Raw genomic sequence first — 13,465 nt, 5'->3', positions numbered from 1 at the left:
CGGACCACCCCCCTGGTGTGCAGGGTTCCCGAGCACTCACCCTCTCGCCCTTTGGTCCCGCTGGGCCTGGAACTCCGACTGGTCCTGGAGTACCCTGGGGAGGCGAAAGAAAGCAGACGTGAGGGGGCCGGTGCCAGGGGGAGCCCCGGGAGCCCCGCCCGGCGCTGGAGATGAGCAAGGTCCAGAGGCCCATTTTCAGGGTTGGCGAGGCCAGGCTCGTTCAGGGCAGTCACTCGACTGGGGCGGGTTCCTGTTTGGGTGGGGGGCCTCAGGGAGAGAGGCGTCCCCCTGCCTCAGAGCCAGATTTGAGGGGGGAAACCCTTTCGCTTCACCACCAAGCTTGCCAAGGCTGAAAACGGTAGAACTGTTGCTTAGTTTGCTCCCTGAAGCGCTTGGGAGGGGTGGGTGCCATCCCCGGGGTGGGGGCGCGGGCTGGCACCTGCTTGCCGTCACAGCTCTACATGCAGCGGGAGGCGCTTCATGCCACAGAGACCGATGCAGACGCACACACAGAGGCAGGCGCGGGAGGGTCGCTCAGCCACCGCTCAGCCCACCCGCCCCACCGCCCCGGCCTCCCGCCTCCGGCCGGGCCTCTGCACCCGCTCCCAGGCCCCGCGGGGCAGGCTGCACCGGACAGTGAAGCAGTGTGCCTCGGACGGGTGCCAGCGCTGGCCTGGCCGGGAGATGTGCCCTGCGGGCTCCCGAATCGGGGCTGCCCGGGGGGTGGGGGTGGGGGCGGGGCTGGCTGTGACACAATTATCTCCGCCAGGTTCCCCGTTTCCACCCGGACTGGGCGAAGTGTGCATCTCAGAGCTTGCCTGTTGCTCGGCCTCGGTGTTTAGATTTCCTGCTCAGACAAGGACTTGAGGACGAGGGGCTGGCCTGTGCGCGGCTTTCTGGGGCACCAGCCAGTGGGGGAAACGCTGGCTGACCTCACGCGGAAAGGAAAAAGAGCGCTAAGACGTCCTCGGTGCCCCCTTTGCAACTACGGGGGGAGGACTGGGCAGGTGGCACAAGGGCGCCTCAAAAATGAAGGAGCCCCGATCAGGCTCGGAACGGCACTCCGGAGTCCCTGGCCTGCTTCAAGTCAAGCCTCTCAGGCCTTTCAGCTCTGCGATATTGGAGACGTTTCTTGGGCTCCCTGAGGGTCCATTTTCCGCCCTGTGAAGTGGGGATGATGATACGAGTGTCTGCTTTTGAGGCCCCTGCCCATTAAAACGGTTGAATGTATGTCACGCATTCGGCACCAATAAACGTCAGTATTGGCTGGGCAGGGTTATTTGCCCCATAAAACTTTTCCTTTAAGGTTGTGATATTGATTTAATGAGGGAAAATAAAACCTGGGGCCCAAAGGGGACAGCATCTCTGAATTTGCACTGCTCCCCCCGTCCGTCCAGGAAGAACGGAGCGCGTTGTGAGGACGGTTTTGCTTTCTCTGATTCCAGCCACAGATCATCCCCCTCGCCTGACGGGCCACCTGGGGAAGGTGCGCTAGGCGTGAGGAGGATGAAAAGGGAGGGGCTGGGGAGGAGCGAAGCCGGAATGATGCCTGGAAAAGAGGTCTAGTCTCCGTATGGGAGCAGGTGTAGTGTCGCCTCTGTAACCGCATGGTGGAGAGGGGCTCTGGAAGGGCCGTGGTCTCGGCTGAGCCACGTCACCGCCTCCGCTTGGTGAGGACACGTGCACTAGGACGAGGCTCTGCGGCTCCTTCTCGAAGCTCTGGGCTCCCACTGCACCAGCTGTGAGGTCCACCTCCAGGGCCCCGAGAAGGCCCACTGTTGCCTTTGAGCTTTTGACATCGGCCTGTACCCCAAGTGGATACCCTGCACCTCCACAAATGAAAGCCTGCAAACCCGCTTTCCCCTGAGGGCCATTCCAGCCAGCTCATTAGAACCTCGACTTCTAGGCAGACCATGCAGCCGTGGCCTCACAAGTGTCCCTGCAAAGGCAGGGCGGGGACTCCCTGGCTGGAAGGGGCCGGGTGTACCCACAGCTCTGGTGACGGCTCCCGGGCAGGGAAGTTCAGCCTCCTGGCCCTCGGTGCTCAGTGATCCCTATACCCTGGGAAGGTGACAGGCTTCAGTGGGAAAGCCACTTCCCTAAAGACCTCCCGGGGTGCTCTGGGAGGGGCCTGGCAGGTGGAGAGGAGAGGAGAGACTCTTTTTCTGATGCTTCAGCTGTGTGTCACGAGAAGGGCCAGGCGCTTTCTAGTCATGAGTAGTGATGCCTGTTTTCTGGAATCAGAAAAGAATGAAGAGGGGACCCGAATGTTCCTGACTTGCTCTGCATAAGCCCCCTGTTGAATCGCGGGGCGGCTGCGGCACCACAGGAAGTGGCTATAACATGCCTGCCGAACACTGAGCTGGGACCGTCCCACGTGATCCTAGATGCTACACCTGTCCTCACCCCAGGACACTCCACAGGGGCTGCACAGGACTAGGAAGCCCTTGTGGGCAGACAGGAGATGGACAGAGCTCACAGCATGAAGACAACACGGCATGACAGGCACATACAGACACTGTTGTGTTCGGTGGGCGTGAGTCAGGGTCCCGACCCCTGGGGCTGGGCTCCCAGGCCGCACTCGGCCCTCCGCGAGAAACAGAGTCTATGCCGCTGGAGCAGACTTCCACCCCGTGCCCGGCAGTCAGGAAATTCAGATTTGAGGACCCTGGGTTCACACGATGGCCGGGGGAATTCAGATGAAGGCCAATCCGTCTTTGGCCGAGAGACCCGAATAAGCGTTTCTGAACTGAGTGCAGACGGTACCTTTCTGGTGTTGGTGGTGGGATGAGGCATGACTCACGGGGAAAACGAGGCCACAGCGGGACAGGGACAGACGAGAGGGGTCACAGGCCGGGGGTGGGGTGGGGTGGGATGACGGGTAACGGAGAAGCGACACTCACCGGTGGCCCAGGCCTGCCGTCCAAACCTGAAGCTCCCTGGACGAAGGGAACAGTTTGACCAAGAAAAGGGGAGGGGAGGAACGGGAGGGAGAAAAAGGGACCGGGGAGGGAAGAGGTGAGTGAAGCAGTGACTCTGGACAGACACAAATGCTGGCAATCAAACAAAACGGGAGAAATAGGCTTGGGAGGACAGGTAATGGTATTCACACGGAAACCAACAAAAACGGACACTGGGTGCAGTGTGGCCGACCGCTGAGCAGGCCGGTGGAGATCCGTGCAGATGGCCGTTCTGATCCTCAGCGCCCCCTGCTTCCCTCTCGCCTGTTATCCCCTCTCAGAAACCCCTCTCCCAGGGGCTTCCAGTGCCCCGGAGAAAGGGACGCAGAAAGAGAATTCGTGGGAAGGTGTCTGGAACCAGAGGTAGTGCATCCCTTCCCCAGGACCAGTCTCACCGCAGAGGCACAAGCCTGTGTGGACGGTGGGTTGTCTTCCCAGCGTCTTTTGCACAGCAGCTGAGACCAGGCCATGCTGGGGAACCCTGAGGAAATCAGTACTGAGTTGGGAACCTGGGGGAGAAGCCAGCCTGCTTCTGCTCCAGCGTTGGGGCTCGGATGTTAGTGCTAACGATGCCTGACCTTTCTCTGGCACTGCAGTTTGCAAAACTCAGCACGAACTCGATCCTTTCGTGTTGTCTCCAAACAAGGGCCCTTTTATAGAAGAAGGCTTTGGGGACAGCTGACTGCGACAAAGGTCTAAGGCCACGTACGCCCTGGAGTAAACCGGCTGGCGGGTGGGATGCTATTAAGACCATTTGCAATGCAGCATCCAGTGATATATGAGAGGGGAATAGGCTGGGAAGCTGCCCCTGAGACCCACCTAGAAAAACCAGGGAGGAATTTGTCTAATGACTCCAACGTGAGAGAAGGCAGTGGAGACACTCTGGCCCCGTAAGGACTGAGTTCTTAAAAACTGCTTCCAGCAGTTCAGGAATGAGCCTAGGCCAGGGTGCCTGGGTGGCTCAGTTGGTTAAGTGTCCGACTTCCGCTCAGGTCATGATCTCATGGTCCGTGAGTTTGAGCCCCGGGTAGGGCTCTGGGGTGACAGCTCAGAGCCTGGAGCCTGCTTCGGATTCTGTGTCTTCCTCTCTCTCTGCCCCTCCCCCCACTTGTGCCTTGTCTCTCTCTCTCCCTCAAAAATAAATAAACATTTAAAACATTAAAAAAAAAAAGGAAAAAGAAATGTGTCTAGGCCTCAGGATTGTACGGTGGGGCGATGCCCCCCGGCAAGGAAGGGCAGGGGAAAGGGTGCTGGGTAGTAGGGTCCTCCGGGGACTTCCTTCTCAGTATTAGAATCACAAAAGTTCCAGGATGATCTTGACTCAGCCTAGAAAGCTGGGGTTCTCAACCCCACTGCCACATGAGAATTTCCTGGGGGAACATGTCAAATAATACAGATGCTTGGGTCCCACCCCACCCCAACTCAACCAGAGTCTCCAAGAATGAGGCTGGGAGTAATGGCATGTTTGGAAAGCTCCAGGCAACTCCAGTGTGTAGCCAGCCCTGAGAACCACTTCTGTAGGGCAAACAGGAGGAACTGAATAGGATGTTCTAGAAAAGCAGACTCCTACCATATGGCATACAATATTGCGGTGAAGCCAAAAATCAGAGCGTTCGCTAAGTATCCACACACTTTGTCTATGCAGCATTAATACTGAGTTATCTTGAGAGATCTGGAGCAGTGGACACAGACTGGAGGTTTTCAGGGCCTATGTGGGCCACTGACATATTTTGCACAATCTGCAGAGTTGCAAGGAATTTTGACTTCACGTTAGAAAATGGGGAGATTTCGTGTAAAATGCCAGATGTCCAGCTTCCTTTGAAAAATGAGACTATCCAGAATACTGGACCCTCATTCCCCCAAGGCAACAGTCAGCTGAACTGAGGAGGGACGGCTTTCCTTAAGAAGGGACCCATGGTCTCCAATGGGCCACAGTCCCCACTCCTCCCTATTGTCTCTCCGAAGTCCCCGTCTGTTGCCAGCTGTGAATATGCTTGCTCTGTTGTTTTCCTAAGCTAGCAAAAGTATTTCCCTGTGCCCGTTTCGCTATTGAAAGTTGACAGGTTGAAGGTAGACCGGCACTTTGTCTTTCCTCTGGCACTTTCTTTGTTTATACAACCTGTTTGGTCTCTGTGCCGTTTGCATTGCAACCCCTGGCTCCAGTCCCCAGTGTTCACTAGGGTGTTGGGGCCATGAAGGCGGGCAAGGAGAGATCTGTGGTTGAGCAGGGGCAGGAAGGCTCTTTAACAGTAAGGAGCATTTAACCATGCCGGACATAGCCTGAGACACAGGAAAACGTCTATTCAAGTCATCAGTTTTCTTTCAGGTACATCAGCTCCTTAAATGGTCCTACATTTGACGCGCTAATGAGCGTGGAATCATACCTTTCGCTCTTGCTGTTTGGTTGCTGTGATTATATTAACCAGGCCTTTGAGCCCTGCCGAGCTGGGGTAATTGGGTTTCTCTTTGTTGGAGAACAAAGCTGTTCTTTCCGGCTCCCGGGGGTGGGAACTGGCCTTGTGCCTGGGACGGAGGAAGCCCCAGTGGCTGAAATGGGCCCCTTCTCGAGGCTTTGGCCTCAGTGAAGGAGCAGCCTCTGGCGTGGCCTGACCACTGACTTCACATATGCCATCAAGTGACCCTCTCTCTTCTCTGGGGCCATCAGTAAAATGAGGAGATGGACCACGAATGACCATGCCAGCTCTAGAAAACCAAGCCACGAAGAGTGCCAGCCCCTCTGGGGTGTGAGGGAGGATGAAGCCCAGGGCTCCAGGGAGGGCGAGGCGGTGACAAGGCCATGAGCCCCCTGGAGTTTGGGACAAAAGATTCGCCCAGGCCGGGCCCCCCACGTCTGGAAATGTAGACGCCTCCCAAGCGGCCCCTCGCCCTGACCTGGGATCTGATCTCAGGGCAGGCTGCGAAGAGAGATCTGAAAGGCCTTAGCCTGCTGGGACCGGAGAATCTGCCTTTGTACAGGCTTTTCCGCCGTGGCCAGTGCTTAAGAGCAGAGAGCGGGGGCTCTGCTCGGGTCTCCGTAGGAAAATAAGAGAGAGACGAAGACGTTTCACTGTCTCCTTGCCCCCAGGTCCTTCACGCTGGGCTCCCAGGAAGGCAGAGCTTTACTGCCTCTGAATCAGGCACGTGTAGGCCAGAGGCTGATCTCAGGCCACCTGTGGCTCTCCAGCTGGGTGCTCCTTGTGTGTGGGGGGGGTGCCATATGTAGCTCTCTATTCCCCCCACACCCAGGCCAGGACCTGGCCCAGAGGGAGCCCTCGGTAAGGGAATTAGAGGCTCTGACCTCGCCCGGGGTAGGAAAGCAAAACCACGCGGAGTTCAGGGATGCTCAGAGCCTGAGAACCTGCAGCAGTGTTCCCCTGGGGTCCCGTACACCACCCGGCCTCCTCAGGACCACCCAGCTGGGCTCCTCACGGTGCTGCTGGCTCTGAGATACTTACGGGTAATCCCAGCGGCCCTCGGTCTCCTTTCTCTCCCTGGACACCCTTCTCTCCTTGTGCTCCATCCAGTCCCGCTTCCCCCTGAAGGAAAGGGAGGGGGGAAGATCACAGATGGGCACGTCTCAGCCACCTCAGTCTTGCGTTCTGGGATCCTGGAGGGTGGGGTGGGGTGGGGAGATGAGGGCAGGTAGAGGATGAAGGAGGGAGGCGGTGGAGGTGGCTGGCCCAGGGATGGCAGGCTGGAGACTCCAGGAGCCCTTGAATTCCTAGCCTGACTCTCCCTCAGTTCGAGTCCTCAGTATGCCTGTGGTGACTGGGAGGTCCCCCTAAGAAAAGGGGGTGGAGTGGACACAAGCCCACAGGGCAATTCCAGGTGGGGCTTGGGCCTAAGTGACCACTCGTATAGCAGCAAAAGTGGGGCCCTCCAGACACTGGCAGGTGCCTGAAATGCCAGCATGGGAACCCCGAGGCTTGCGAACTAACTGGGACAAGAAATTGCCCAACGGTCCCCTGAAGTATACTGGGGCAGGAAGTAAGGGCCAGTAGGCCATCAGCGCCCAGCCCCTCTTACCCAGTTGGAATGCTTTTGAGGGGGGAACCTGGGAGACCTCCAGGCTAGAGACCAGTGGGTTTGGACCCGGGGAGGGGGCCCACACTACACCCCTCTCTGTCTCCCACCCAAACTTCAAGGAGAGTGAAGGATCTGGGGTGGGTTACACGGAAAGGGATTTCATCATCTGCTAAGAATCTAACCTGTCACTCACTGGGTGGATTAATGGATGGGAAAATTCTAAATCCAAAGCCTGCCCAGTGTCAATGATGGATGTGAAAAGGACTGTAGGACTTCATTCTGTCCTGATTGTAGCCACTGGCTAGAGGGTCACGCGATTCCATTTAGGGAGGGGGTCAGCTGGGCCACCTGTCTCTGAAGGACTTTCTTCCTTTGCAGCCCTCACCCCCCGCCCCTTCCCCTGCTCCAGCACTTGTCACATGACCTCTTCTTACCTTTGGTCCAGGAACACCTTGGAGTCCCTGCATTTGGAAGCAAAACAGGGGTGTCTCAGAACAGCATTTCTGGTTAAGTCAAAAATACCTTGTCCACAAGTTGGACCACAAAAGAGCAAGGGCCTGGGGTCCCTGCCCAGGGGAAGCAGAGGGGATGCTAAGGGGGTTTGTGCTTGGGCCTCCCTGGGGTGGGGTCTGATCCAGGCTCTCCAGCCAGGGACTGACAGAGAATCTCTCTGTAACCCCCATAGCTGACCTAGAGTCTCACGAAGGGAAGATTTGGAAGGAACACAGCAAAAGTGGAATAAATTAACATATGCAAAGTGTTTGGAGCAGTGTTTGGCACACAATAAGTCTCAAGAAATGTTGGCTACTCTCATCATTACTATTCCTACTTCTGCCAGTGACAATGGGTGACACAGTGCCCTGGGGACTGTGAACCCCACCGAGGAAGGACCAGCATCTGTTGGTTGAAGATGCTTAGGGACCTTATAAAGGCCTCATCTTATCACCTGTAACCATGGAAAGGCCGATCCACTGGGGCTGGTCTTAAATCACTGTCTCTATTAATCTAGATCATTTTGCTGGCCAGATAGCAGAAAGAGGAAGCAGGAGAGCAGACGCCTGATGGCCAAGGGCAGAGCTTAGTGACAGAGGGACCCCTGCAGGGCCGTGGGACCAGACCCCAGGGCTGCCCGGCCACTCAACTATTTCCGGGAAACCCGGCAACACCCAGGTTCCTTGGCGTCGCTGAGGTGGTGCCTGTTTAGCAAGGGAAAGAAAAGGAGTAGGGAGGGGTTTGTGGTTGAGAAAATGCCACCCTGGGAGGAGGCCGTGACAGTGACCTGAGGCCTCTGAGGTTGACCCCAGTGACTGCTGCGGCGAGGGGATGTCAGGGGCCCGGTTAGAGTGGACTGAAACACTGACAAGCCCTCCAAACTTACCGGAGGTCCGGGAGGTCCCTCTGGCCCTGGGGGCCCAGGAACCTAGAATCCAAAGGGAGATGGTTAGCCCACCGCCTGTTACGCTCCAAGCGGCCTCTCCTTGTGACATGGCTCAGGGTCCAGCTGGGGACTGACTGCAAAGCCAGAGGAAGACAGAACTGCCCAGCATGTAGTCTCCCAAAAGAAGGCTTAGAACAGGGCAGAAACTCACAGCAATTGATTAACCTGTACAATATTAAAAAGAAAAAAAAAACCAACCCAAACATTGCCAGGAAATGCTGTCGAAACGTCTAGACTTCCAGATTTTCTTGAAAAAAAAAAAAAAGAGAGAAAGAAAGAAAAAAAAAAAACATCTGGCAGCACTAAGACTCTTGTTCATGCCTGGCAACAATTGCCTAGAGCTGAATAAGAGGTTTCCCCTCTGGGGCATGAGCTCTTCCAACGACCCCAGTCCCCACCACCCCCTATTGTCTTTGACCGCGACCTTTACCTTCATTTGTTGCATGCCTGGTCCTTGCAGGCATTTGAATTTGAGATCTTTGGCTTCAAGGAGCAGGGACTGGTTATGTGGAATCGGGGGGGGGGGGGACGCTGAGCAGTTTTGGAAAAATGTCCCTCAAGTCTCCTCGGGTCTGTAAGAGAGACCGCTGGTCTCTGCTTCCCTTGAAGGCACAGTGAAGCAGAACAGATTCACACTGGGCAGGGAAGGGGGAAGGACCCAGGGGGTCTCTCTCTCTCTCTGTGGAGGATGGTGTTCACGGCAGATTCTGTTTTTGATCAGGATGGACATCCATTTGCCCACAGTCAGTCACCCAGGAGGCAAGGGGGAGTCCTGCCTGCTCTTTTCTGAGCTGCTCACCCCATTTCAACTTTGAAGCTCTTCTTGTCTTCCCAGGGTTAGAATCCCACGGAGTGTGGCCGGGGTGTGACCTCTCTGCCAGGCCATCAGAGAGGAGCTCCCTACACCGGACAGAACTGGTACCTCTAATGTCTCTTGGGTCTGTGGACTTCTCGGCTCAACCTCTGGAAACTCGATTTTCTTTTGTGAAAAAGTTTACTGCTTTTTTTCTTATTATAAATAAGTAGTTCACGTATCCTGATTGTGGTCGAAGCTACCCAAACCTATGTACTGAATAAAATTCACGAACTATACAGACGTCGATTTTACCGTATGATAATTTGGAAAATAAAATAATTAATAACAGACCCATTAAAATCCTTTGTAAATTACAAGGGATTGAAAGAACGAAAAAGAGTAAACATCTGAATACTAATATTTTGCCTTATTTCCTTCCACGCTTTTTTGATGCGGCGTAAAATGCATTTGAATACGTCCGTACTTAATGATGATTATCATTAATTATATATATATGATTATATATATGATACATATACATGATATATATATATTTATGATGATTATCATAAATAAATAAATAAATAAATATATATAATTTGATTCTCTGCTGGTTTTTCATTTCAATAGAAAAAATTTTTCTATTTTTTGAGTACGTTCCCCACAGGGGTCCTTTTCATGGCGACTGCACGGCACAGAATGAGTTCCTCCCCAGCTGGGGCTCGGAACAGTGCTTGGCACAAACATTCTCAAACATGGGGACCCTTATTACCAGTAGGATTGTCAACCATAAGTTATTGAATCATTTCCTTCTTGTTAGAAATGTAGCCTGTTTCCAATTTGTACTTTAAATACTTCTGGAAGGAACATTTCTATGTGTGGTGCTTTTCCCGCATTTCGGAGCATTCCATTAGGAGACCATGCACGTCTACCTCGGTAACCATATCACATCATCAGGTTTGTCTCCCTAAGTGAGGCTGGGCCTTGGTGACACTGAAGGTGACCAGGGGCAGGGGACCTCTCTGGGGGCTGGGAAGCCTTGGTGGTCTCTTCCTTGGCTCTGGCTGGGTGGCCTAGGCCCACCCACCAAACGTCCTCTCCCTCACATACCACTGAGCTCTGCTGCTTTCCCTGAGCCTACAAATAGGCCCGAATCCCTCTCATCTTGTGAGAACCTGACTTCCGTCCTGAGTTCCTCTCCACTGTTGTGTCCTCCTCCCTTCACCAGACATCTCTCAGAGAATAACGCGTCTCTCTGGAAAGCCTGGCTTCCGGAGCTTCTAGGCAAACTCCTACAAAGTCTTCAAGACCCTGCTCAAATGCCCCGTCTTCTAGGATGCTCACCTAACTCCTTGAGCTGCTAACCATTGTATGCTTGCTGCTGGGACTGTTGGCAGCATAGAGAAGGTTCTGTTTCTTTTCCTACCTCCAGACTCTAGCACCGGGAACGAAGCATGGCGGGTGCTCTGTGAACACCAAGGGGGAGACCGTGAACCGGGGCTCTGAGGCCGAGCCTCTATGTTCAGTGAATGTTCAGCTTCTTCCTCGGTCCCTGTGCCGGGCAGTTGTGGGTTTCTTTCTAGAGCACAGGAACCCTGGAGGGGCTGTGGTGTGATGAGACCCCTGCCAGCCCCTCCCACCCCCGTGACACAGAAGGTAGGGCAGGTACAACCTACCTCCACTCCTGGGTCTCCCTTCTCCCCGGGCTCTCCTTTCTCCCCCTGTGGGCACAAAACACCACGGTGTGGATGCCGGCCCTCAGGGAGGCTGGCACAGGAATACCCTCAAATGTGTGACAAACCAACCAGCACTAGACTAGGCCTAGGTGTGACCGGGGGACATCTCGGAGGCTGAGGAGGCAGTCAGCCTGATGGACGATGCCCCGGCAAGGGCCCTGAGATCGCGGTCTTCAAGACTCTGCGGTCCCATGGGGCGCCTGGGTGGCCCAGTCGGTCGAGCGTCGGACTTGGGCTCAGGTCACAATCTCACGGTCTGTGGGTTCGAGCCCCACGTTGGGATTCTTTGCCCCTCCCCTGCTCATGCTCTGTCCCTCAAAAATAAGCATCAAGAAAAAAAAAAAGACTCTGTGGTTCCATCCCACGGGAGGAGAGGCCGATACTGTGCGTGGATCCTGCCGTGCACAGACCCTACAGTGACCCGAGACCTGTTTCTAACCAACAGAATATGGCACCTGGCAAAGGTGATGGGATGTCCCTCCTGTGGTTATGTTACAAGTTCACGGTACAAACTATAACATACACGTTAAGGTTATGTTAGAAATATGTTACACACACACACACACACACACACACACAGCTCTGTTGGAAGCAGGCACTGAGAGACTCCTGCCGGCCCTGACCTTGAAGAAGCCAGCTGCTCTAATGTGAACTGTCTGTCATGGGGAACAGCCCGCACTGGCAGCCTGGAGTAGCTGAGGGACGCAGCCCTACTATGGCAAGGCACATGGTCCTACTATGGCATGGATCATGCCAACAGCAGTGAGCTTGGATGAGGACCTGGGTGAGAACAGAGACCAATAGCCTGACCGCAGCCTCGTGAGGCCCCGGGCAGAAGACCCGGTGGCCTAAACGCTTGACCCACAGACACTCTGAGGTCACAGGTTCGCGCTGTCTTAAGCAGCTGAACTTGTGATTTGCAACGCAGCTGCAGAAATGAATATGGCTCTGGGAACAGAGCAAGGGCCTGTGGTGGGAGGGCGACGAGGAAGCTCCCACACCACATCCAGGAGCAGGTCCCCCGCTCCACACTGGAGGGGACACGTCAGGAGGCCGTGAGCTGTCCCCCTGTCCCATCTGGGCGGGGCAGCCCCAGTTAGTGGCTCCCGAGGGACTCCTGCGCTGGGTCAGAGGTGGGGCGGGTTGACCTCTGAGGTTCCTTATACTTCTAAGAGGAGAATTCTGAGTCTAAGATTCTAGCGCCTTTGAACCAGGCTGGTGCCTGAAGGCAGGGGCTGCCGTGCCGTGAGCGGAGGAAGTGGGAACCACTGTTCACCCTCCAGTCAGTACCCTGCACGGAGTAGCTGCTCATCAAGAGAACACGCCCGCCCCCCACTGAGGCCAGCCAGGCGGGCGGGGGTTAATGCAGCGTCATTATAGCACCGGGCATCGACTGGGCTGGTGACCACAGCCAGGGCGCCCCTGCTCCCGTGCCCTGGTCCGCAGCTGCCTGCTGACAACCTTGATACCCTGCCCTCTCGCCTTACTGTAAATCCCGGGAGCCCGATCGGGCCGGGCAATCCTGTTGTTCCGGGTCTCCCTTGGCCACCTGGTTCTCCTTTCTCCCCAGTTGGGCCGTCTAGACCCTACAGAGCGACAAAGATTTCTGTTAGTCAAGAGCAAGGTCATCAAGTGGGCCTCTGCGACCAACCGTGGCATGCACACATGGCTCCCTTCCTCCAAGGGCAGGTGTCTAGGATGGTGCCCATTTCACAGATAAAAGCCACTGAGGCCCAGAGAAGACTCCCAGGTCAAGTCGGCAGCCTGGCTGGACTGGGTACGGTCCTTTCTTTGTACCTGCAGCCTCTCCGGGGTATCAGGCTTCCGCATACTTTCCAAAGAGGCACATTTACACCTACGACTTCATCGCCTTCCCAACAACTCAGTGAAGGGTCCAGGGGAAGCATTCTTATCCCCATTTTAGAGATGACAGAACAGGTTCTGCAAGGCTCAGCAACTTTCCCCGAGGACACAGGAGATGACAGAACAGGACCAGTTCTCCTGAGATAGGAAACTGGCCTTCATAAAAGAAAAGGGCGGGGGGGGGGTGCTTGAAGGGAAACCCAGCTGAGTCTCCTGCCCCCACTTCCTGGCTGCAGGTCTCCGGCCCAGGCCGCGGTGGGGACCCTGAGGAAGCCATGCTGGGGTGGCACACTGTGCAGGCATACACGTGTCACAAGGTAGGGTCCCGGCCGGCCCAGCACTCACCGGTGGGCCTGCTTGCCCCGTCTCCCCTTTCTCCCCCTTTTCTCCTGGGCTCCCCACATGTCCGTCTTCACCCTTCATTCCTGTGGGCCCAGCCTTTCCTGGGGGGCCTTGGGGACCGGGAGGGCCCATGTCGCCTGGTTTGCCTCGAGGTCCCTTTAGAAAATATCAGCAATACTTATTATATACACTAATGGAGAAAAGAGAGAGAGAGAGAGAACAGGAAAGAACGGGAGGTCCAAAGGATGTGGCTCTTCAGTGCTTGACTGGCCCAGGCGAAGAGCCTGTCCACTTTCCCTGGGAA

General features: G+C 55.4%; 1 protein-coding gene across 4 annotated transcripts in view; it reads right to left on the bottom strand.

Annotated features, from left to right (window-relative positions):
* COL13A1 (collagen type XIII alpha 1 chain) overlaps positions 1-13,465 on the bottom strand; it is a 145,139-nt gene that overhangs the window by 13,295 nt on the left and 118,379 nt on the right. For 3 of the 4 annotated variants that reach the window (XM_043596520.1, XM_043596523.1, XM_043596522.1), the window contains 8 exons: positions 13,165-13,317; positions 12,444-12,542; positions 10,897-10,941; positions 8,365-8,406; positions 7,421-7,447; positions 6,416-6,496; positions 2,904-2,939; positions 41-94 (listed from right to left, as the gene is read on the bottom strand). In XM_043596520.1, coding sequence (XP_043452455.1) covers positions 41-94; positions 2,904-2,939; positions 6,416-6,496; positions 7,421-7,447; positions 8,365-8,406; positions 10,897-10,941; positions 12,444-12,542; positions 13,165-13,317 — 537 coding nt within the window. The remainder of the gene's footprint in view (positions 1-40; positions 95-2,903; positions 2,940-6,415; positions 6,497-7,420; positions 7,448-8,364; positions 8,407-10,896; positions 10,942-12,443; positions 12,543-13,164; positions 13,318-13,465) is intronic. The other variant, XM_043596521.1, reaches the window with a different exon arrangement.

This window comes from Prionailurus bengalensis, chromosome D2, assembly GCF_016509475.1.
Source record: "Prionailurus bengalensis isolate Pbe53 chromosome D2, Fcat_Pben_1.1_paternal_pri, whole genome shotgun sequence".
Taxonomy (NCBI): domain Eukaryota; kingdom Metazoa; phylum Chordata; class Mammalia; order Carnivora; family Felidae; genus Prionailurus; species Prionailurus bengalensis.
Note: the sequence above shows the minus strand (reverse complement) of the source record. Positions and strands in the feature narration are given on the sequence as shown.